A 27,315-nucleotide genomic window follows, 5' to 3' on the forward strand; every position below is an offset into this window, starting at 1 on the left:
ATACTTTCTTTTCCTACGATCTCTACCTGTGCGGCATCAATCATGTGCCATCAATTTAGGCCTCATTTAATCCTTATACAGCTCCTACTTCTCCAAAAATCACCTTTTCTTTTATTCACTGCTCTTCTCCTCCTGTCTTTTTCTTGCTCCACACCGAACCTTCTTCATCTTCCACTTCATACCTTCTCTGCCCTGTCACCCGTCCCTCTCTCTACAGTTCTACCTTATTTAAAGTGAAAGTGATCTTTTGTTCAAAGTGGAACATGCCATGTAATGCACACGCTCACACTCACGCTCACACTCTCTCACTCACTCACTCACTCACTCACTCACTCACTCACACACACACACACACACACACACACACACACACACACACACACACACACACACACACACACACACACACACACACACACACACACACACACACACACACACACACACACACACACACACACACACACACACACACACACACACACACACACACACACACACACACACACACACACACACACACACACACACACACTCACTCACTCACTCACTCACTCACTCACTCACTCACTCACTCACTCACTCACTCACTCACTCACTCACTCACTCACTCACTCACTCACTCACTCACTCACTCACTCACTCACTCACTCACTCACTCACTCACTCACTCACTCACTCACACACACACACACACACACACACACACACACACACACACACACACACACACACACACACACACACACACACACACACACACAAAGAAATAGAATGCACTCATGAAACACATGAAAGTACATCATCATTGTGTGTCTATGTGTTTGTTCCCCACAACAGAACATAAAATGCAATTACATCTGTCCTTGGGAACATTTTGCTCCTATTAGTTCGAGGAAAGTTACCTATTCATCAGTATCACACATATACTGCAAAGTAAGCGTGTGAATGTGTCAATAATATCTACAGAAGTGTAAGACAAAAAATATATGCAATGTCGAAATCTACACATAATCATACCAAGTATACATGTTGGACACAGATGTGACTGCAGAACTGGAGGTTTTTCTTTGGAAAAACGATTTTTAGTAAGAAAAGAAAAGGCCATATTTGTACAAATGTGTTAGAAGATACAAATCATGTCTTAGATGCAAGAAGTACATCTGATTAAGATTCAGCAGTAACTGTCACACATGCAAACAGAGGGGAAATGGACAGTCTGACTATCTAATTGTCATCACTCTGACAGAGTGTAACTGAAGAAAATAAAAAAAAAGAGGATCAATTACTTGGCATACAAGACTATAGCAGTGTTTTTATATTAGAATGATAAAGTGTAGCCCAGAGTACTGCAATATAGGCAGACAGCAGAGAGAGGGAGCTCGACTGAAAGACAGAAAAACAGATGGAGAGAAAAGATGAAGGAAGAGAGACAAGGGAGACAGATTAAGTTTGAGGGCAGTTTACCAATTTGCCTTGGTGGATGTGGGGTATGTGTGTGTCAGAAGAGTCTATTGCTTTGTCTGCCTCTGTGTGGGTGTGTGTGAGTGTGTGTGTGTGTGTGTGTGAGTGTGTGTGCGTGCATGTGCGTGGATCGCACAGGAGATTTTGAGTGTCTGAGAGTGAACCGAGCTGAATTAAGTTGTAAATTGGAAGGGTTTGATTGCACCCGGCGCTGTGAGACTCCGTTATCATTCAGCTGCATCATTGCCAGCAGCCTCTGCACTCGGTCAAACACACCGTGAGGAACAATGGCGGGCGTAATTTTGCTGTATTTGTATACCTTCAATACAACGAGGTGAAAGAAAGAGGAGGGATGGTAAGACACAAGCGGCTGAGGGACAGTGGGAGCGAGGGAACAGGAGGTATCGTGAAAAGGGGTGAAAGAATGAGAGGAGTTTTCGGTAGAAGAATGGAGGAGTGCAAAGGGGAGCCTCACAGTGCTGAATGACTTCAATAGCCTTTCCTCCATTCCTAGGCCCATCGCTGCCTCTCAATTAAATTCTAATCAATGGAAAAGCCTCATTATCCCTCCTGCCCGCAATGCTGTGGAATTGATCTCTGTCCCTGTGGTACACACATACAATGCAAAATTATAACGCTTTGGTCAGGAGGAGCAGTGTCATCAGACGCAGGATGTCTACATTCTGATAAAGACCTCTATACGTACAAGCCAGTCATGATCTTTGCAGAGAGGAAGAAAAAGATGAAGTGAGAAGAGACTTCACAATGCAGAGAATTCACATAATAATCAGCACTTTGAAATATTACCGGGTGATCTGCACAGTGTTAAAATGCACACGACCGTAACAGTGTTATTCTGAGGACCTCTCATTTGATATGAGAGATTTAACCACTGTTCCTCCTAAAATTAACTTCAGATCTCAGTGTGTGGATATCTTTCTCAGGCAACATAATTAAGATAAGACCCTTTAGTGTAGATAAGTGCAAGTTCTGAACTTAGAATTCACAATACTACTACTATATGTATAGATATAGAGATGTATGTATGAATAGATAATACATGAATAAATGCACATGTGGATTATTGTATTGCGAACAAATGTGAAGACAGTCAAACAACATAAAAATACACCTGATTTAAGGCCCTGGTATGGCTCTATATTGCAAACTTTTACGTTTGACAACATCAGTAAGTTCTACATATGGGCTGTCAGGAACTCTAGAGAAAACATGTTTGGTAAAAAAAATAACACAAAAATAAAACACATACACACCACATAGTACAATAGGTGTGAGGGAGAGTTAAAAGAGAAAGATATGGGTTTCCTCAAACAGAGGCAAGGACAGCGGTGTCCAGGGGGAGGCCTGTTTAGAGAGCACCTGCCAACGACCCCCGAGGAGCAGACAGATGACTCGCCACAGGGGCAGCCTGTGTGTCCATGCACAAACACACACTTATATGGACACACACATACAACATTTGGAAAACTATTGTGGCCACAAGCTGAGTAGGAACCTTGAAAACAATTTACCCCCCCCCCCCTCCCCAACACGTTCTAACTCTTTCTGTGTGTGTGTGTTGGTGTGTGTGTGTGTGTGTGTGTGTGTGTGTCTATGTGCGTGCGTGTTTGTGTCTTTCAGAGATACACACTCATGGAGAAAGTGACTGTAAAATGCTGTGCCAAGCAGGAATTGGGGGAGAAAGCACAAAGAACGAGGAGAATGAAGAAAGACATGTCAGCCCACCATGAATGCAACTGAGCCCCTGTTTTTTTTTTTTTATATTATAGTCGAGTCGAGACAAGGAGAGGAGAGGAGAGGACAGGAGAGGAGAGGAGAGCAGAGGAATATTTTTTTCCTCTAAACTTCCTGCAGGTTTCAAAAAGTAGTGCTGCAATATATGTCTGCATTGACAAGTATATGAATGTTACCAAGCACCTGTTCTCTGCCAATTTTCTTCAACTGATTATATAGAGCTACGAAGCTAATGTAAAAATACACATAATATTGTATTGTGTTTAATAAATAACATCCATAAGATGAATTTTCTATAGTCAAAAAGGCAAAAGTTGCCATAACTAAATAATCCTTGGAAGAAGAACCATTCAACAGTTAAATTCTTAATACCTCACTTATGTTTCTTCTTTGTTTATAAGATGAAGATTAAACAGAGAAAACAATTCCGGATGACGTGATCACGCTGGGGACCCCGCTTGGATTATTTGTTAGTTAGTGACAGGTACAAAGTTGCAAATTAAATGTTGAGAAAGTCTCCAGCTGGAATGGGTGTTTTCGTAAAGCCAAGCATGAAATTGTTTTGTTTATAGATGACCAATTTCCTCGGTGTCATGACAGTTGTCTAGATCAGGCGCTCTTATCGCGTTTGTCTTTTCTGACTGGATCTCAAAGGCTAAATGATTTCATGAAAAAAAAAGGAAAAAAAATAAGAAGTTATAAGAGTGTAAATACACTAATGAAGAATAGGATACAGCAGGCAAACACGTGCATGAATTTAGCTGACAAAGATAAGTGGAGCAACTCAACTTTATCAGTCAATAAAGAACTAATGAATCGCCTAATGAAGAAGCAGAAGCTTATGGAGGAGGACTTCTTTTTTCAACAATTCCTATCTCACCTCCACCCTCCACTCATGCCAACAAGCTTCACCGGCACAGTTTTAAGTGAAGACAATAATCTGATCAGGTTTTATATGTTATGTTTTTTTTTTCTTTTATCATTAATAAATCGGTTTGTTATAATATGAAATTGCATTGTATACATGTTATCATATAAAATGTATCTGGAAATTGTGATGAAAACTGTCATTTTGGGCTCATGATTGGATTCATTCATTGTATGTTTGGTTTTTGTCTTTGCTGAAACCCTTGGGGAAATCAATTCTCAGCATTTAGCCCATTGCATTCATAGTAACATTTCAGTAAATGTGCTAAGAACAGTGCAGTACCAGGAAAGATGTCTACAATGGCAGTCAAACCTGCAAAAACAAGTTTGTATCCTGCACAGTGCTTGCCAATCATGAGACCACACATGCTTTGATCATCTGCCTCTGTGGCACACAAGTTGACTGAACATGTGTTTGAACTGTAGCAGAAGCTGAATTTGGCCACCGATGCACACTGATGCAGCATGCACATAGAGAAGTCCACTGAGCATGAGCTTTGACTCCGACTCTCCAATGTACTTGGCAACAGGGCCGACCACTTGCCCATTATGAGACCTTTTAACTGTTTTTTGTGTGTGTGTTTCTTGATGTAAAGTTCACATGAATGACTTCATAAGGCTGTACACAAAACATTCAAGGCTTCTGTGTTCCTGATGTCCTTCACTATATTATCTACCTGTTTCCTAAACCAGTAGAAGTGTATTGATTATTTGAGGCAAATCTTGCCATCGGTGAAATGTGCCAAGTGAGAGTTGCAAAGTCCACACAGACGAATGAACAATCGAACAAATAACCTGCCAGGTTTCACCATCAGGGCTGTAGGATGCTAGTAAACACACACACACACACACACACACACACACACACACACACACACACACACACACACACACACACACACACACACACACACACACACACACACACACACACACACACACACACACACACACACACACACACACACACACACACACACACACACACACACACACACACACACACACACACACACACACGCATTGAGTTGAATGCGAAATGAATAGCTTCAGCCAGCCTCGCCCTGCAGTGACAGTACTGCAAAGCCATCATTTATGTGTGTGTATGTGTTTGGAGACAGTAATAAATTACAGCCACTATACTGCAGGGAGACCATAGTTAAATGAGGGAGCTGTTAGTCTTCATCAATAGCTAAGTGTGCTGAACATTGTGTGTCTGTCACAGTGGCCACCTCAGGATGGGTCACTACCAAATCTATACATTCGTCTTTGAAGTTATAGTTTATAACGATTCTGAGTTGGACTACATTATATTGAGAGGCACTTCTCATACTAAAATATTCAAAATGAGCTTCATATCACTGCAAATCACAATTACAAATGGACATATAATTGAAATAAAACTTCTCTCGTGATTTTAAACGACACTGAATACTGGTTCTGCAAAAGTATGACAGAGCTTATTAGATTGTAGGAGATTATCTAATAAAGACGCCTGTGAAATAAATTTTTTTTTAAAAAGATGTTGCAAAGCGGGTTCATTGTGCATCTGTGTAAAAACGAGTGATTGTGTTTCGTAGTTTCCTTTTTGTGCTTGTCTTCTGTGGGCATGTGGGTATGTGTCTTTCTTTCTCAGTGGGTGCACACTAACAATGCCCTCTCCTCCCTGTCAAGGTTGAACTAAGCTAACATCTCAAACATACACACACGCACGCACTTAGTGATGCAAAACAAAAAAAAAAAAAGAAAGCCTGATCACGTTGCACCCACATGCCAAAAATCCTGTCCACATATGCTGCTTGCGCTGACACATGCAAAGACCTCACCTCATCATGACTCCTCATCAGCCTTCTGAAATGAGCTATTGAAAAGCCAGTGGTTTCAATTAATTCAAGCCCTTTAATAGGAAGCCTCAGTCTCTATTCATTCAGGAGCTTCAGTATTCAAGTGCAAAAAGCCAGGGTTGGCCAGGCAGAGCGTGGGTTTACTGCAGTTGAATAGAATAAAGAATCGCTTCTCTCAAGGACAACTTACCTGAGCCATCACAAAGTGTTGGTTTACCTGGAGACAGTGTTGGGAGGGCTCACTCGAAGGCCAGGGAGTTAGTTTTCTGGGAAGTTATTGCTACAATAAAATGTAAAACACTCCACAGCAGCATAATTACATACATAAATTAGAAAAAACATCCATTCTAATTATCCAGAGATCGTTGCATTATTTCCAGTTAATTAACTGTGGTTAATTGAATTAATGCTTAATCACTGGTGACATTTTTCTATTATTTACAAGTTATTTGGATAAACAGTAAAAACACAGATTGACTGTTTAGAAAAAAGGTTTATAAACTCTCCCATATTCAATGGAATTCTTTATAGATTCCCATATGCTGATCATTATGTAACTTCCTGGTCTCACAGTGGGTAGGGCATCATGTGGCAATGCAAATGACCGATTCATTACACCTTATACATTCATATCCAAACTCTACCCTTCAAAATGTATTGCTATTAAATATGTGTCTTAAGTATAGTGAATTATGTGTATTGAATATAGGTATATAAATAACTATTGCTGCACCAAAGAAGCTTGATTGGTATCAGAAATAATATGTACAACTGACATAAAGTCGAAACAACTTTGAAACTTTCTCTATCTAATGTAAACTGCCCCATTCTACTGTGGCGAAAAGATAGAAACCTTTCACCACTAACTTTGTCACAGCACAGCAGCACCCAGCCGCTCTCACTAGACTTGGCAGCAAGTGAGAATGGCGTTAGGTAAGATGTACTGACCTCGCATTATCGTCACTCTGCCAGTCATCAGCTGAAAAAAACTCAAACAGGAAAACATCCCTACACAATTTCCTCTTGCATTTAAATAGTATCAGTTTCTCAGACTCTCAGTCAAAGGCCAACATTCTCAGTACCTTTGACTTTAGAGGCACAAAGCTCACGGTATTCTTGATAATTCATGAATCATTGAGAACTCAAATGTTTAAACATAATGACTTTATGCCAAACCGCAGAATCATCAGCTTTCTTTACAAAAGTTATCTGTCGTTGATGGTTTCCTTGACCCTGTGATGTTTCCAGTTGCAGGAAAATTCATGAAGCGTCATGACGTACTAAAGAAAGTCTGAATGAGCAGGACAAATGGGAGGTATACAATGCCCATGAAACCAGTTCTGAAATGGGACTAGTTCTCAACATTCATGATGACGTAAAACAGTCAACAACACCAGACATTGGCCATGTGTTTACAGTCATTATTTCAAATGTTTGTTTTTCTCAAACATCAATGATGGTTTGGTGAATTACCCGACAATGTCCCCATGTGAAGGTTATACTGCTGCCCGCCACTCTGGCTCTGCACGAAATGTGACTATAACCCTTGCCCCCTGTCTTTAAATAACAGCACAGTGAAGCCAAAACCTTAGCCTCACCAAAAATACTACGGAGTCACCCGCCCACATCCGTCTGTATTTCCCTCTCTTTGTTCCATTCCTTCACTTTCCCTCTCTCTCTCTCTCTCTCTCTCTCTCTCTCTCTCTCTCTCTCTCTCTCTCTCTCTCTCTCAGGTGTTTCAGCAGGTAAAAACCCCATTTCCTTGTTCTCCTTAGGGAGCACTGACCTAACTGTCGGTGCTCCCCGGAGCCCCAGCTAACTCCGCAGACCCATTTGTCAACGTTGACCCTGAAACACTCCCCTTTTTCCATCCCCCTCCATCCATCTTCACTCGCTACCCATTCTCTCCTATCCAGCTATTTTTAAATCCTCCCCACATGTCTCACTCTATGCCTATCCTCCGAGAAAGACTATTGAAAGACTGGGAAAGATGGACAGGAGGGAAAGGAAGAGGGAACAAAAAAAAACCACACAAAAAACAGGCAATGCAGGAGCTGGAGGGAAGAGGAATACAATGTGTGAACACTTGGAGACGGATGCTAAAATAATGAGGTGTATAACATACATTTGACAATGTCAGCTCATTTTTAAGCTGGGCTCATCACTATTTTTACATTACCAATGATTCAAAGGACCGTGTCTAATGTGATAGACGTCACTCAGAAGAAACAATGAAGAAATATCACCTGACTCTGCAGGTTTCTCACAGCTTTATGGGACATTTTAACATCACCCAGCCCCTAATTTCAGTTTTGCAGAGGAAATCTGTCATTTTGGTCACCAGACTGATCCATCATGTTTTTGGAGCTGTACTGGGCTAAAAGCTCTCGTACATCCTGTCGACACCAAACATTTATCGAACGTGTGTTTTTTTTTTGTTGTTTTTTTTTTCACAGAAATGTAATGAGTGAGCCAAATTATTAAATGAGGTATTGTCCCAGCATGATGGATGTAGAGTCTTAATGAAACAAAGCCAGACTGAGGCATGAACATGTGATACATTTTTAACTACGAGAAGAAGAAAAAAAAAGTCTTGACCATGGAGCTACAGTTAATTTCTGAGTACCTGAACGATGGATTTGGGGGTCACACAATGCCGGTATTAACAGAGGTTGCATACAGTAATTACAGTACGCAAGAGGAGAGTTAATAGGATGCCCACCGACTTTTCGAAGCAAAATCCTTATCGCTAATAACCACACTATCAACTTAATTAAAGGCTGGGTTTTTTTTGAAAGCCCTTCAGCCGGGCTCAGTTTTTCTCCCCTTCCACTTCTTATTCTGTCTTTAACTCCCGCGTTTGTGCTCATTCCATTTCGTTCAGCTTTCACCCTCTCTTTCAGTTTTCAAGGAGAAAGCTGATTGGTAAATTTTGTGTTGTCTGCATTCTCATCCCCCTATCTCTTATGTCCACAACACTGCAAATTTAGTGCTCGCTGCACAACCTCACTTACATGATGTGACATGACACTTGCAGGGTTACATAATAAGGACTCTGCAGTTAAAGAAAAAAAAAACAGGGAGACAAGTTGAGAATGACCTGAAAAACTAAAAATAGACTCCTCTAAAAATGCATCATTTAATACTGCATTTTAATGGGCAAGACAAAAATGGAGAGATGCATTTGTAGTCACCGAAAGTTACATTAAAAGCATTTGTAACTTCTGTAGCTGTCACACAGACTGTCTCTGCATTTTCATGTACAACATTCAGAACATGCTTCATCCCTAAACATAAAGCGCCTGTGTAAATTTCTGATACATGAGGTGTGACAACTAGTCAGTGGCTGGATAAAAGCACAAGCCCAAAGTATTAATATTCTGTTACTTTTACTTGTAGAGGGTTAAAAGTTGAGCTTTCAGTGAGCTGTCAGACACAAGGACACTCAAGTTTCCTTGCAGATTTGACAAGACCTCTTAAGTTGTCTGTTCTGATATTGGATGCAATGCAGCATCTTTTTTTCACCCCCCACCATGTTTTAAAGGCAAAGTGCTGGCTGTACATTACGTGGACAAAGCAAGTGAGGGAGAGAGACAAACACACTGAGTGTGCCAGTAAAACATGAATAATGCCATTTTCCCAAAAGTTCCCCGTGGTGCGCACAGCTTCTTTGCTGCGTGTCACGCGGAGATGTTCTTACAAGTCGCCCCTTCATTCCACCCATCCACCGACCCATCTATCTATCCATCTCTGTGTCGTCTAGCCCACTACTTCAGAACAATTAAGGTTGCCTTTATGCTCCACGGGGCTTTCCATCATAATGGAAAGACGAGTGAAACAAGGAAGAAGCTCGTCGAGGGGATATTTAATTCATGTCACTCTTGCTGCCTGCATCTCTAAGTTCTCTGTCTTTTAGCACAGCTCACTGCCCCCAAAATGGTGCAGTGCTGGGCTAGGCTACTCTCCACTAACGTTAAGGGGAGAGACGATGGTCCATTTTAATGGAATTGTGTTGCTATGCCAGAGAAGCTCAGGATGCAGTGAGCAGGCGAGAGCGGCGAGTCAGCCCCATTCTAACGTGATTGTGCTTGTTCACTGCAGACTCTGCAGAGTAATGTGGCAACAGAGTTTCTGCTTGACTGTATGTGTGCTCCATGCATGTTCTCACATACATGTACACTGCATGTGTGCGCGAGTGTGTTTAGTCTTTAAAGTCAGATGGAGCAGAGAGGAAAGAAACGAAGGGAAAAAAAGCCATTAAAAGAGGGAGAGTGGCATCAAACACTCAAAAGCAATAGAAGGTAAGGGGCATACATAGCTGTGGTGTGTGTGTGTGTGTGTGTGTGTGTGTGTGTGTGTGTGTGTGTGTGTGTGTGTGTGTGTGTGTGTGTGTGTGTGTGTGTGTGTGTGTGTGTGTGTGTGTGTGTGTGTGTGTGTGTGTGTGTGTGTGTGTGTGTGTGTAGCTGTTGTGCCAACTCCTTTCGACGCGGCTTCGATACGAGGGAGAAATCTCCCGTTACAATCTTCAAACACTTAACAACAGACATGATGGGAAAAGAAGGAGAGGGGAGGACAGATAGACTTTCAAGATTAGATGGGAAATGTAGATGAGAGAGATATGCAGATAAAAGGGGAAGCTACAGAGGAATGCAGGAGGACCTGCTTTGACTAAATAAAACACACAAACACTGCAAAGCCTCTGATGTAAAAAAAAAAAAAATTAAATAGGACATCCAGCACCATAAAAAAAAGTGTGATTTTAGCCCCAAAATAAAAACCTGACATGCTTTCATATCTTTTTTTTTATGCTGTTTCACCATGACCCAATTTATTTTACAGCACTTCAATGTGAAATGCTCCAATATGATTTTGTTCAAAAAACCCTAAGCTAAAAGTCTCCCAACCCATCCATCATTTTTCTGTCCCCCATTTTCTCTCCTCCCTTCTACCAACATGAGGCCTGGGGAGTGGGTGGTCCGTTTTCTTTACGCCGCTGTTTTAATTAGATCAAACTTAAAGTAAGTGACTGTTGTCTGACCTCCCAGCACGGATGATTTTAATTCAAATCCCAAAGCGACTCCAAGAGAGGATATCATCGTGTGGGTTAAAGAGATCTACAGAAACAAGCCTGGAGAATGGAAGTATGCCTAAAAGCATGGTATCAAAACAAATTAATGAGTGAGAGGAAAGAGAAGGGGAGAATTAAATAAAGCGAAACATATAGGATAGTCATTGTCACTTCTCCTGCTTCTCCACTCAATACTACACTGTCCACAATCAATCAATATTAAAATAGGATAACGTGTGGCTCTTTATCAAAGCTATTTATGTTTGTGATTGCTCCACTTTTAACCCTCATTGTGCAGTTCCACAGCAGGGAATTAAAAGAAAACATCTTTAGATGTTTTCTTCACATCCATTATCTGCTGCTGCTCCAAAAATGCTGCTTTGATGATTCATGTTTTCCCAATTTAAGCTGCAATTTAATGATATTATTGTTTTCCAATACTAAAATAGCAAGAGACTGTATGTAATCTACTTGTTTTAACATCTCAGTTGACAATAAGAAACCACACTACACCACATTAGAGCAATGAATAATGTCGTATTGTATAAATGGAAGAGGTAATATATGCTTAATGGGTACCCCCATGGCATCAATATGAGCAGCGCACATCACCCACATCAAACCCTGAAGACGGATCCATAAATGGAGTCATAAATGTAAAGGGCACTGCAGTTGCAGTCCCGCGAGTGTGATAACTTCACGTTTAAGGCTGTCACAATTGACAAATTTCATATGAATAATATCAATTGACTATATGATTATCTTTTAATTTCATTTGGCCGCATCCCTTCCTTTGATGAATTAGTTTTATCACAGGATTAATGAAAGGAGGAGAAATATCAGTGATTAAAGCTACTTGACCAGCAAACAGGACAAATACATGCAATTTTAAGTGAAACAGAGCAGCAAACTTGTGTTAGCTTCTTGGTTGATATTTTGAGTCAACTCTGGACAGCTTGATACGTCAATGGTTTTTTTTTGCTATAGTATATTTTTTTATATTAGCACATGTTCACTACATCAAAACAAACATCAATATTAAACTCCACTTCTTCCTTGTTGCAAAAAAAAATCAAAGGAAACAAGATGTGATGGGGAAAAAATTAAGTAAATGGCCTTTCCTTTTTTCAGCTCTTCACTATTTCAACAACTATACATCAGTCATATTCTTGATATTCTTTTATTTTATATATTTATGAAGGGAGTAAAATCAATATCAAACAATCATGATGTTTCCAGGAGAAAGGTAATTGGTAACATTGAGTCTCACTATTGTGACTTTTTGAAGCCTGAAATCAATTCAGAGAATAAAATTTTTTTTTTTTTAAAAATCCCCCTTTTGAATTTGTTTAGCCTTACAGCTGCATCCCAACATGTTGTGATCTCAGAGGCATTCTCTCGAAAGTTATTAATATAAAGATCATATACAAAATGAAAACAAATAATAAAGTATAATCTAAAATTTGAGGTTGAGTAATTGCTGTTTGTCATGATGATGGAGCTGTCTATGTAGTTTTTATTGAGCCACCTGTTAGCAACTGCCTTTTTAAAAAACATACAATATTAAACTCGCTGCGTTATTTTGCACCGTAAAATGAAATATTCCACACCTTATGTCAACCAAAGATGTGATTGCACACATTAATTTGTTTTCGATACTCAATGAGTTTGGAACAAGCAGAGCTAAAGTAAGAAAAAACAATTAGGTAATGTAAAATTTTAGGACTTATTCCCGTGACGTGGATCAAAAAGACATTCGGTTAAACATTAAACGATAAGCAGGTTGAAACGAAAATGAGATGATACAATCAAAAGAACATCACTGAAACCTAAAACACTTGGCAGACAACAACCAAAAAAAAAACAAAACACAATTTATTGTCTTTTGCGATAGACCAACACAACATGCCAAAAAATTATAAAAATACATTTACAGTTGTGGTTGTATTGTGAGAAAATGTGGAAAAGTTCAAGGGGTATGAATACTTTTCCAAGCCACTCTACTATCTCTCTGATTTTCTGTGAAGTAATATAAATACATTTTAAAAAGATGAAAAAAAATCCTGACACAGATGATCATGGAGCTTTGTAACACGACAAGATCAACTTGCTGTCAACATAAATCTCCTGTTTGGTTGTTCCAGAGGAAATCAATAGGGCGAATGTGCTTAGTGCTACAAACACACACTCACGTCAACATAAATAAGCTATCAACTCAGCATGCATCCCTTAGGGTAAAATATGATATTTATCTGTGTCTCTTCAGGAGAATGATTGACAGGTGGAAATAATACAGTGAAAAAAAATTAACCCCTTACATCGTTGTCTGTTCCTCACCACTGTATCGGTGATTGACTTGCTCCCCTGAAAGATGCTGGTTAACAAGTAGCCGTTGCTTATCAGGAAACAGTGCATATGGGGAATTAAGATGCACAAAGGTTCTGCAGTGTGTAGACCAATGAATCAAAATCAGTAAATGGTTCTTTGAAGGATTCAGTGATTCACGTACATAGATTTATATTCGGGGGAAAGCAATCGCCTGATGATGGAAAGAAAACATCCATGGCCTGCAACTGCATGCAAGTGAAATCTGCGCTTTAGTATTGGGCTGAGATGATGGAATTCTTCTTCTCTGAAGTGGTGATAGCTGTGTGAATGGCTGTGTGTGTCCCTTGGTTGTCGAGTTTATGTTATGTTCATTGTAGCCCTTTTGTGTTGGTTTATGGTGGCTGACAATGCGAGTCGGGAAGATCAGGAATGCATGTAACGGCGGAGACACTTGGAGTAATCAACAAGAAACACAAAGGAGATAAACTGGCAGGCTTACCCCCAAAATTCTCACCCAACATTAGTCCAACAGTCGGTCGTGGACCGAACCATAAATGCAAAGGCAAACAGACAAGAGGATTAGTGTGATGTTAGCCAGGCTGCTGCTTGTTTATCCTTGTAACGACACCACAGACTGAGAAAACATACACACACAAAAACACTTGTGCACTGCTAATAGCACTGGCGCCAAACAAACTGTTTAAATAGATGGTGCGTTGCACTCTGCATGGAAACACACATGATGGGGCATGATCAATCCTCGACACGTCGCCATCCGTCAAAAACCTGCTGAGCACAGACTGAATGTTATTAAACTATCTCTCCCAGCAGGAGGCACTTCCACAGAAAGCTCGCGATTCGTTCGGTTGGAAAAGACAGCAGTGGAAGTTGAGGAGTAAGTAGCAGTGGAAGGATAAAATGTAGCAGATGAAGTATGTAAGGAGATTAAAGACTAAAGTAAATGTCGACACGAGTATAACATCAAAATCAATTTATGCTCTGACTTTTCTATCACGTAACACTGTGTTAGTCTTTCTGTCCTGTGCCTTTGTATATTAAGTGAGGAACGGAGAAGACGCTTTGGGTAGTCAGGGTCGTAACTTTTATTTTTACCGTGCCAGGTCCACCCATCAATTGATTTAATTTCAGAAACAAGCTTTTACAGCTCCTGACCTGACTCTTCTTACCTGGAGCTCTTAAATTGCACACATGCACACACATTTGGGGTTTGCAACTTTGTGTAATGTACTGCAGGCTTTTGTGCATAGAGATGTCTGGATTCTGGATGGAGTGAGAGACAGAGAGGAGGTTTATACCAAAACCACAAAACTGAGCATAACAGCAGACAGAGGCAAAGTATAAAACATGGACAGAATGAGGAACAAGTAAATGAGAGAAATTTCCGCTTAATTAGTTATCAAGCCAGGGACCATATATAGTGACTTAAAATTTTTATTTTGTTTCTTCCTCCTAAAATTATGAGAAAAAAAAAACATGAATTCTATCACAATTCCAAACTAAATAAACTAGAAATGGAGGGAAAAAATGCCATTCCAGTCAGTTTTGTACCTTTTAGTGGATGTTTTAATATAAATGTCACATAATGCTCTTGTCAATGAAATGAAGAAAAGTAAAGTCCCAAAATGCAAAGTAAGATCAACGATGACTGATATGCAGAAGCAAAACTAGAATGAACACAAACCTACAATACATTGGAGAAGATGCCATCAGAAAAATCTAGACAAAAAAAAGAAATATACTAAGGCAGCAAGCTAACAGCTCTATTTTTTTCTAGTCCTAGATATTCATTTAAATCGATTCCCTTTGAGAAGTGAGAGGCCATTTCTCATCTGCAAGACAGCTGAATATGGCTATTGGAATAACACACACACGCGCGCAGGGACGCACGTACGTACACACACAAGAATACACACACACACCCAATACATATGGAGGACTGACCAAATGAATAAATAAACCCAGAAAGCAAGCACCTCTTATTTCTGCTTCACACACAACAGGGGAATAGCAGTTTTGGGTGGTATACAGTCACTTTATAGTCCAGATTACAAGAAATCCCATCCATCAATCTGTCCATCCATCCATCTTCTATACTGTTCAGTGTCAGAAGAGGCTGCAGAATATTTCTGCAAGACATGTGTGAAGGCGGGGTGCATCGTGACAAGGGCAGATACAGTGCCACACACACTCACATTCACAATCACATGCAATTTAGTCTGTGATTAATCTCATATCCATGTAAAATCCCAAGAAATAGGGGGGAAAAAAAGGTTTTTACTAACTGACTGAGGATTATGTTTCAGTTCGTTTTCTCACCCAACAATAATTTACTCGTAATAATATTTAAACATAATATGACGTTATTCAAGATAATTACCTTTTTGTGCACTCAGAATGTTACGAACCTGTTCTGTCTCTACTGTATTCCCTTATTATAATGCAATTGTGGTAACTTGCATTGTTGGGTCATGCATGTTAACCATCCGGCCAGTTAGATGAGGCCTCTGTTAGTCACAGCAAGCTCTGACTGACTGCTGCAAGTTCAGCTGAAGAATAAAAGAAGACTGGAAAATGTGACAGATGAAACTATGCAGGGTAAACAATGTAGCTTTAGGAGGGGGTTTTAATGAAAAAAGAAAAAAAAAGTGAACATTAACTCCTGGAAACTTGCTGCAGTCCTCACTTTGCAGCAAACACCACACACATACATACACCGCCAACAATACAAATCACGGAGAGCCATCAAGTAAAGTGTTGCCATGGGAATCCAACTGAGGACAGTCTTAGGCAGGTAATAAGATGTGACGATGAAATGGTGATGTCAGTGCTGCAGCCCGAACCCTCTCAGACACATGAGCGCACACACTCAGACAATTATAGAGAGGAGGAAATGGATTACCTTTGTGTACAAAAAATAAATGATAGAGTACATGTAGGCAAACACACAAGCTGAAGTATGGTTGTGTAACATGCTAAGATACTGCCTGCACAGAGGTGTGTGTGTGTGTGTGTGTGTGTGTGTGTGTGTGTGTGTGTGTGTGTGTGTGTGTGTGTGTGTGTGTGTGTGTGTGTGTGTGTGTGTGTGTGTGTGTGTGTGTGTGTGTGTGTGTGTGTGTGTGTGTGTGTGTGTGTGTGTGTGTGTGTGTCAGACAGCAGCCCCTGTGGTTTTGCATGCTGGAGACGGCGATCTAGTTAAATGACAGAGTGATTTAAGCCAAACAAAAACAAATGTCTCCATGCAGTAATTGGACAAACTCATGAATGATTTCATAAAATGGTATTTCTATCCAATCTCTCAGCCTCTCTCTCCCTCCTTCCATCTTCCCTCCATCCTTTCCATTCCGGTTTGCTATTTGACACAAGCAGGCTGCAATAAACATCAATGTGTGTGTGTGTGTGTGTGTGTGTGTGTGTGTGTGTGTGTGTGTGTGTGTGTGTGTGTGTGTGTGTGTGTGTGTGTGTGTGTGTGTGTGTGTGTGTGTGTGTGTGTGTGTGTGTGTGTGTGTGTGTGTGTGTGTGTGTGTGTGTGTGTGTGTGTGTAATTATACCGCCTGAGGGGAGACAACAACAAGGGAAGGATGAATAATGTCCTTTGATCACAGTAACACCACACACCCACAAATCTATTAAATTAATCCTGGCAGTTACATCAGGTGTGTGTAGTCAGTTGTTTAGGATTAAAAACCAACTTTTTGAACCACGTCTCCAGCCACTGCATACCATGAAGTGCTGCACACGAGCCACAAAATGGCATAAATGTGGGAAATATACCATCAACAAACATGATTAAAAAAACAACAACAAAAAAAAACCTGCAATCCTGCAATCGATTAACGAAACTCTCTACTATGGATCAATAAAATTACATAAAGATACTTGCAGCCAGATTCTAGTGTCTGTGCTTCATTGTGATGGAAACATTGAGTAACTGTAGCTCACAGTGGGTTTCCCCTTTTACTACCTCGCAATGCTGTCATCAAATAACAGTATGTGAACATTTTTAATAATCGTGGTTTATAACTTGCTGTTAAATTGCTGATACAAAGTTTCCCACAAAAATCTAATCAAACCTAATAAATATTGTAATAAAAGTTTAGTTTCTACATACTTATTTGTACATTTCTCAATTTGCAAGATGAATAAAGAGATCATTCATTCATTGCATATTAGAAATTCAATGAATTTAGGAAGTCTGAAAACAATCTCAACACGAGGGACCAATGCATACTCCACAAGAAGTGTGTGCACATCCACAGTAGCAGTGTTTTCAAAAAGTTGCATTTCTCCCCATTTACACAGAGACTGAGCTTTTTCAAAGAGCCAGCCTTTGAAGTTGCGTTTTCAGTGGCTCCGAGGACTGTTGTTGTGTAAACAGACATCCAAAATGCAACAAAAGGTTTCTATTTTGATTTGACACTGACTTTTGCATGATATTAAAATATTGATTATTGCACCCATATGGTCATCATACTGCTGATCTTTGATTTATTATTATTTATTTTTTTTACAGTTAATCAGGTTAAAGATTCTGCTTTTATTAGAACGAGATACATTTTTGCAAGAAGCAGAATGAAAATGTTCCTTTTTTTCCCTTTCGAACAGTATTTGTATGATAAAACAATTAATAGACTTATGTATTTAGTATAAGCAACTAGTTTTGAAATAATGAAGCCCCAAAAAGGCAATGGTGTTTCCTACAATCCTTGTCAAATCGATGGAATAGCAAAAAGAAAACTATTCATAGAAAACAGTCTACAAAAATCCCACTAACGCCACATTGTCCAGCTTAAAAAGCACCCCTCCTGTTGTAATTTGGTGGTAACAGTAGATAAGGTAGCTGAGAGCAGATTCACATAAATCTGTCAGTCAGAAATGACTTGGATAAATGTTCCAACTCAAATTAATGTTTTCTTTGAATGAGCAGAGCCGAAAAAAAGAAAAGAAAAAATCTGGGAGTCTCAAGCCTCAGAAGAATATGAAATGTGGGCACTGTGAATGCACAATAGTCCGTCATCCTCCTGAATACCTGGATAATCAATCAACCTAGTGAATAAAGTGTCATTTTGTAAACTGCTTTAGGGAAGAACTGAAGTGAAAGTATTCTCTGCACACACCATTGTCTGTGTGTGTGTGTGTGTGTGTGTGTGTGTGTGTGTGTGTGTGTGTGTGTGTGTGTGTGTGTGTGTGTGTGTGTGTGTGTGTGTGTGTGTGTGTGTGTGTGTGTGTGTGTGTGTGTGTGTGTGTGTGCGTGCGTGCGTGTGTGTGTGCGTGCGTGTAGATGGCTGAGTAACACACACAGTGAAACAGACTCGTACCCACAATCCAGATAAGCATTAAGGAGCATCTGAATGTTTCCCGGCTCTTTGAACACTTTTTGTTTTATTCAGAAGCAAACTGTTTGTTTTTCTTCAAGAGGCAAAACAGAGGCGGACAGCTCCGTTTACTGCTGTTAACACATCTGGAGCATACAGACCATGATTTAATTCACAAGATACGCTCGGAAGTTAAAAATGAAAAATAAATAAACTATTGGTAAAAACAAAGAAAAAAAAAAGGAAGCAGCTGCAGCAAAAGGAGACGTCAGACAGATGAGGTCGACTGTGTCAATAGGATGATCCATGATGGAGCAACAAGCCATAGGAACACAGTGAAAAAGTATCCGGGACCAACGTCATCCAGCCGTCATTATTGACCTCGGAATAAGTCAATAACCATTTAGCATGAGAATTACATGAAGCTAATCAACTTGACCGGCTCGACATCTGCTCACTCAATTATGCCCTGCCTAATAATGAAAAAGCAAACCAGTGACGAAACCCCCCCCCCCCCAAAAAAAAATAAATTATAATTTGATTTTCACCAACACAGGTTTCAGGAACTGCTAAGTTGGTATATTCAGGCTGAATTGCTTAGACTGCAGCATTTTCTTCCTTAATCAATAATGTATTCTTTTCAATATAGGCACGTGTGCATTATTCAACAAAGCCTGAGAGATGTATGGGAGGGACAAACTCAAGGAGAAACCACACCATTTATCTAATTAACAAGCAAGCATAACAGATAGAAAGCAGGATGCAAACAACGGGAACATGACAAACCTAAGAGCAACAGTAAGGAAGGAAAGAAATAAAACGGAGATGGGGCATGGAGTATATACATTTTTTTCTTCTAAATGAAAAAGCTCTCAGATAGTATTCTCTGGAGGTTGATGTGGAAAAATGGCTTTGACTGGAAGTCATCAGCACAGAGAGATTTAGCCTCCGAGTGACAGGCGAGGGCAACGCACGCATACACAGTGCAAAGTGCACGGTGACGCATTAAAGCGTATATACGGGCGGGGGGGGGATTTCACACACGTCGGTGCACACACAAGCATGGAGGCGTAATCATGAATAGACAAACACACCAAGGGTCTTACAAGGCATAATCATTGGAGGCGAGCTTCTTCTCATATTTCACATGAGGATTAGTGGAAATCTGCATGGAACAGGGCGGCACAAAGACGACACTACTTCACAGGGTAACCATATAAACCTTAACCTATCGGAGGGCAAGGAGTTATATAAACTTTAACAGGGGGAACAACTAAAGGCAAACATTACAGGGTGGCAACAAAGAGGAGAATGCATCAGAAGAATCCTAATTGTTCTCATTGAGTAAGAGGTCAACACAGCACAGAGACGGGCATAATGGATGGATTGTGAACTTAGCACACCAGGACCTCCGTTTGTAGAAATGTATACTCTTCCATCTGAAGCATGAGTGTGAAACATGTTTTAATTCTGGGGCCATATACAGTGACATTTCATTTTGTAATATACTATTACTGTCAAAAATGACAACAATGTTAACATAAAGAAAATCTTAATGAAACCTTCTAGTGTAAAATTAGAAACATTTCCCAAACACTGCTGTTGTATTACGTATGTTTTTACAAACTCACCCTGACAGTATGGCTTTGAGGCTAATGAGGTGGCTCGCTTTCATTCACTGTTGTGTTATGTCTGCTACTCTTAAGATATCTGTTAAAAAAAACCACAAAAAAACCTATGTATTCAATGACATTTTTACAATTTGCTTGGTGGTTTAGTGGCTGGATTGGAGCCTTCTAAGGGAGCAGTTTTGGCTCATGGGCCTTGTGTTTGACACCCTCGATCTAAAATATGGTGTGCACCAACCACAGTGATTATTTAAAATAAAAAGGTTTGCTTGAATATGGTTAAATACAAACAGTTGTATATATATATATATATATCTATTGCAGCATAGGTTTTGTTCATAAAACACAGGATTAAACATTTTGTGCATTTCCAGTAATGAATAAATAACACACTTTGCATTAGCTTTGGACAATAACAAAAAGATGTGTGTTTGTGTGATGCGGTAAACTGAGGAACAAAAGCACTGCATTTTAGTTGCAAGCTTTCCATTCAGCCATTCCACAGAGTATACATCAAAACCTAGCCTTTAGGTCGGCAATAGGTTGTATATGTTGAAAACAGCTGCACATAGCATGAGGCAAAACAAAGAGGACACAAAGTGCTGGGTCGAGCACTTTAAAGTGGATTATTTTCTCCTAATATGTTCCTGGAGAGAAAACACTCCTGCTGTCAAGGAGCTGAATCGCTGCTGTTTGAGTGACACTCGCTGACAGGGGAAATAACGTGTGTGTGAACCCGTATTACTCATGTTGTGAGGACATAAATCTGCCTGCACAGTCACAGTGAGGGGAAACAGCCTTCGCTTCTAAGCCAGACAGCAAGGTCCTCCAAAACATGAACAGGGATGGAGACAAGTTTAGTTTAAGGTCATGTGTGAGGAAAACATTAGTTGTTGAATCAGTTTGTAGAAAAAAAAAAATAGTTTAATTCAATGTAATGTTCTCTAGCATGATGAAAGCGCGCGCGGGTGTGTGTGTGTGTGTGTGTGTGTGTGTGTGTGTGTGTGTGTGTGTGTGTGTGTGTGTGTGTGTGAGATTCCTGTGGCAGGTGTCAATCAGGAAATTCAATAATTCCTCTTCAGTACGCATAGCTCCAGGTCAAGATGAGGAATTATCACTCACTCGGGCGTCGTCCTCCTCCTCCTCCTCCTCCTCCTCCTCCTCCTCCTCCTCCTCCTCCAGTACTTATATCCTTACCTCCTCTCACCTCTCGCTGCCACATATAGCATTACAGGATCAATAAACCATTACCACAGTAACTTTAAGACATTTGTATATTTACTGTAAACAAACAAGATAATCACTTGCAGGTTCGACAGTCTCAATGAAGCCCTGCATCTTCGTTTGAGACTAAAGAGTCAGATTTGGTGGGATATTTGCCGGACAACTTAAGAAAAAGATTCATATGAGCTGGTAGAATGGAAGCTGAAGTAGGATGCTATTTGTGTAATACAGCGGGAGCTTAAATGCCAGCATGCAGTTGAATATCTTAGAAAAAAAAAGGAGATTTAGAAAAACAAAACATATCCTCAGGAAAGTGTTAGAAAAAACAAACACGCGCGCACACACACAAGCATCAGGGACAATAGATTGGGAGAGGGAAACAATACTAACACCGGGGAACATCAGCCACTCTGCTAACATATGTGAGGCATTTTCCAACAATTGAACTTGTTCCAAAAACGTCTCCAAATAAACAGTCACCAAGCATCAGGACAGCAAGGAGTGCAATCACACCACAAAGAAGTAGAAGAGAAACGGAGACATCACAAAGGAAGCAGAAAAACGCTGTCAAATGGAAGATGTCATCATCTCAAGTCAGAAAATCATAAAAAAATTTGTGCACACAACAAAGAAATTGCTAAAAAAAATTCCCTTCATTGTTCACTTCATTTTTCTAGATTTATTTTTTTTCTCTACTCCAGTAAATCCTTTTTTCTACAGAAATCAAGGATCTTTCCAGACACATTAAAACACATTTTTGAATGTTTTTTGTCCTTGTGCCGACTTTTGCTAATGAGGAGACACTGTTGGGGGACTGAAGCATATGCGTAACTCCATGGTTCCTGACCTTTTTCCCTTGGAGCCCACCCAGATTGCAGAGAGGCTGCGGACCCGCTCTCCATTTCCTGATTTGCCAAAAACATTTAAGAGAAGCCAAAACAGCAAGCAACACACTGTCTCTGATGGACACACAAATCAAAGGGACTCAACAAATAAGTTGTTTTTCAGATAGTATTAATGGGTTTGGACACTTTGGCTTAATGTAGAGGCATGGGTGATATTGAATCAATATCAATATATATTTTAGTTTATAGTTTTGTCATACATTGATACAGTATTATGCCATAATAAAATCTAAATCAGACTTTTGTCTTTTTTCACTAATATTCACACTTTCACGAATATTTTCACATTCACTCGAATGAAAGTGAAAATAGGTCAATTGAAATTCTGAGTAGATTTCCACACACTTTTTTACAAATTCAAGTCAATGCATACCATTTCCAGTCCCATTGTCGTCTTTGATGGTAAGCCTCCTTTGATCATTTGGCCGAATAACACAGTTAGGAACATCTCCATTGTCACTGTGAGATATTCCAGGAGCTAAGCACTGTCATGTGAATCCATACAATCATGTGCTGTTCATCTACTCCCATTCAGGGTTTAGGTGATTGGCAGGCCGAGGGAATTGCCTGTTCGAAACAGACAATCAAGACCCTCATACCTTGTCTGAGGGAATCCTGAACAATGAAAGGAGATTCCCCAGATTACAGCTCAGTGCAGTATGCGGTGTTATGGACTACGGCAACACCCACTCCTTTCATATTTCCTTTAGTCACTGCATCTATTAGTCTCTCCTTCCTCCAGTTCCCCATCTGTTTTTCCAAACACTGCCTCCTTCAACCCATTCCTGCAGCACGTCTTAGCATACACTTACCTCATCCTCCTACAATTTCTTCCTCCGCATCATGTCTTTTTACAGCTTGGTACTTCTGCATCCTCTTTCTCTTCAATAAGTGAACGGAGCTTCTCCGCCAAAGATTGTTTTAAATGTCTAAGCTAATGGCGGCATTCACAGTGAAACCTACAAAGTCATCATTTAGTCACTCATTCATTCATTCTGTCACTCCATTAACATTTTGCATCGCACAAGTCCAACATCCGTAAAGTTAGACAGTCACGGGTCATTCATTCCCACAATCACTCACAATTTTCCTACATACCTTATCGGCCATGATCATGGAAGACCCTCCATGAATGCCCAGGATGGGTATGAGTGTCTGCGAAGAAATAAAATCCAAAATCTGGGCAATGGCCTCCTGGTCTGTGCCATCCCCGAACACCACGCCGTGGATCTTGGTGCCGGACATCAGGTCGCACATGTGGGTTATGATGCTTTTGGGGTCTGTCTCATTGACAAGCAGTGTGACCACATTGACGTCGATGGGGTCCTCTTTGCTCCACAATGCCCGGATGTCCCGGTCAGAGATGTAGCGCGTGCGCCCCAAAATCACCGCAATGTTCAAAACCGGTACTTTATCTGAGCCGCCGCCAGTTCGCTGCTTTTGGGCTGCCGCGGGGTCAGCAATCATGGTCACCGCCACCAGAAGAGCCAACGAGAGCAGCACACCATTATCTTCACTGCTACTGCTCCAACTGCAGCTCCTTCGACTCCTCCTCCTGCTCCTCTTGCTGCTGAGGGACATAATGCCGAACCACTTCATCCCCTGCGTGGAAAAGAAGATGAGGGATAACGGAATAGATGAAGCCAGATCAAAGAGGGAGAAATTTTGGAGAAAGAGAAGGTGGGGAAAATGATGGGGAGAAAAAGCAGGGGAAGTAAATTGTTAATGCAGTGCTCTTTAAGCCCACACATACAGGAAGCAACTTTCTTTTTCATTCCATTTATCCTCAGTAAGTTTATTAAACCTATAAAGCTTGTGAGGAAGGAGACGGCCTTCGGAGGAAGATGTGGAGGGATGAGAGAAAGCAAGATGACTAACAAGTATACACTTTATGGTCACGACTGCTCGGTTCAGATGATTCAGGAGCAAGCTGTTCTGTTCAGAGGAGGCAAGGAGACATTTATAAAGCTTATGAGTGCAATATTTTAACACTCAACCTTCAGCAATGACTGCCACACAAAGTTTGAAAGTATGAGGATGATTGTATGAGCAACAGCAACAGACAACCTGCTTTAACTTTTCTTGTGGCTCTATACAACCTCCTACATCATTGTGCCGGACTTCTGAATAATAGAAATTATTTTGAAGCAGGACAGTGGGAGGATGTAACACTTCTTTTTAACAGTGTTTTGTTTGTAGGGGAAACTTTTCATCTGATATTTCAAAAAAGGAAGTTGCTGCATTGGTCTGATAAATTGTAACTTTCAGCGATATAGTTTGTCTTTTTAATTGTTGGTATATATACATTATAATGGACTACGGTTATACATATATAGGTCTTTACTTTTTTATTGGTGCTAAGAAGTAAATAATATGGTTTCAAGTTTTCCAATTTCACCTGAGTGCAATAAATTTGATAACAGTATACATGCTGCTTCTTGGTAGAATTATCACTGTAAACATGTTTTCAAACCAGTGTGAGTCCTGTTGTGTCTAATAACAGTCTCATTGGAACCTGTACATTTATTAGTATTGTTATAAATTTCATAACCAAGCTCATAGCTTGCACACAGGAATCCAAAAAGCTTGATATTGTGTTTTTAACTACACAAATGGTAATTTTGTGGATTTCTATGGAGCAAAATGTATTTGAAAGTGTAGTAGTAAGGCTTACGACTGAATATTTCATAGGCCAGACACTATTTTGCAATAGTGCTGACAGTTTATAATACAAACTGACATGCACAGTAATTAGTAAATTCTAAATCTGAATAAATCCAAACATGGTGTTTTGATAAGGTCTGTTGCACATGAACAATCATGCAGATGCCAGGTTGAAACTCTTCCTTACAATTATTAGCTGCAATGTGCAGAGTGGTGACACAGCTGTCAGATACATAACGAGATCAGTTTGTGTCCCAAAGGTAAGTAGCAGACAAATTACATAAAGCCTGAAAAAAACAGGCTAATATAAACCAGTGGAGGCTATAAATAGCATCGGATGCTAGATAGTGTCCTCTTGTGTCTTTGAAGTAATGCTGCATGCCTTGGACAGAGAGGCAGAGGTACAGGGAAGGAGTGTGTGTGGGGGTAGAATATCTCAGACGAAGCAAGCATTTTGCATATGGGAGCCCGCGCATGTTTCAGAACATGTGAAAAGGTGAAAGTGGGACAGTGAGAGAGTCGATGTGAGTGATTACAGTTAAAGAAGGTGACTGTAGCTACTTTTCACCGATAAAACCGAAAGCCAACGTGACATCATCTTTTTCACAGCAAGCCTACCATCCAAAGCTCTCCCTGCACTGGCGGCTTTGGAAACGCGGTGCTCAGAGAGCATAAAACATCATCATGCATTGTAAAGGGAAGACATATGACCAGGTGTGCCGAACAGCAGAGCGTGAGCAAAATCATAAAGGCATGAAACATATGGTCACATAATGCGTTGATGTGTACTGTTGACGATTTATGGATTCGCTGACAGGGCCACATGTTTTTGCGTTGGCGCGAAGCCCATTGGTGCATGATGGATTCACAGGAGCTGTCATTTATCACGCCACTGTTGCAGGCAGTCCTTGTTTAAGCTCCGAGATCAAAAGTTCAAGAGAAACTCGTCTCATTTACAAAGCGTACCTACGCTCAAGCCTTCGATGCAATACACAGACCTCTGCATCAAGTTGTTGTAAATCCATGCAAAATATTCACACTGGCAGAAAGCTGGAAAGAATGACTCATGACTCTGTCAGATTGGGTCTTTGTTACAAACATAATATATACGGAATTTAATCAAAATAGATTGAACATTTGGCCACAGGTCAAGGAACAAGCATTTTTTTGTGTACTGTGTGAAAGATAACTTGGAACCTTTTTGCTAGTTACTTATGGAGCTGCTCTCATTTTTGTTTGCAGAGGTGGCAAATAATTATTTGAACTTTGTGACTGTACATCAAAAGAACTTTCATCAGTTTGTGCTTTACTTGAGCTTTGGAGTCGGCATAACTATTTTACATCACTCTACATTGGTTTGTTTTTTTTCATTTTCTTCTCTCTCTTCCCTTCTCCTGCCCTCCTTATGCAACATAATAATGGTCTGTCTTGTTGAATGTATGTGTGTATAGTTCATGCCTCTGTCCATCAGGCTCTCCGCAATTGTTGTTGAAATGTCCATTGATCAGTTCCTAATCAGTGAGATAAACGTGTGAAGAAGTGTAATACAGAGGTGTAAAAAATGAAAAAAAAAAAACCCCAGCTCAATGCACCTTTAAAATCCTATGCATAGGCTTTTGAGTCTACTGATTGTAATATTGCATACATAATTGCACAAAACTTCTAAGGTGAGGAATATAATCAATCCTTTCCGAATCTTCAAGACATTACAACCTTCCCTGCCTGAAGACAGTGGGAAAACTGTCTGCTTTGTAAACTGTTCAAGTATGATGATAGTTTTAGATTATTTTCATTGGGCCAAGATTTGTCATACCATGTGACTTTGTAATGAAACTGAGACACCAAAGAAAGGCTCAATTGTGAACTGAATAATGCATGTGGGCTCACTGTGTCATTCCATGTTTTTTAAACAAACAGAGGACTGCTTGCTTGCCCCCCACCTCCACCACCACCACCACCACCCGACTGAGCAGAAACACTGTTAGGAAAGAACCGCGAATGAATCAGCCAAATCTCAGTTCATTCACTGCTGAGAGAGCACTGATGTCTAATGGATTCCTCGTGTTTCTGTCAAGAAGTCATCGTCGCACTGCTTCAACACAAAGCTGTAGGATGGCAAGAAGCCGTATGCTGACAAGCCGTATGCTGACACCCTGGCTACCTGTTTAATTGTTT

The 27,315-nt window shown here is 40.3% G+C and overlaps 1 protein-coding gene across 1 annotated transcript in view; it reads right to left on the reverse strand.

Moving 5' to 3' along the window:
* Window positions 1-24,078, reverse strand: part of grin2aa (glutamate receptor, ionotropic, N-methyl D-aspartate 2A, a) — a gene marked incomplete at its 3' end in the record, with an annotated part of 126,020 nt that extends 101,942 nt beyond the window's left edge. The window contains exon 1 of the mRNA XM_080511819.1: window positions 23,575-24,078. Within this exon, the coding sequence (XP_080367945.1) occupies window positions 23,575-24,075 (501 nt within the window). The 5' untranslated portion in view covers window positions 24,076-24,078. The remainder of the gene's footprint in view (window positions 1-23,574) is intronic.
* Window positions 24,079-27,315: the final 3,237 nt, after the last annotated feature.

Source organism: Blennius ocellaris, assembly GCF_963422515.1.
Source record: "Blennius ocellaris genome assembly, chromosome: 16".
NCBI lineage: Eukaryota > Metazoa > Chordata > Actinopteri > Blenniiformes > Blenniidae > Blennius > Blennius ocellaris.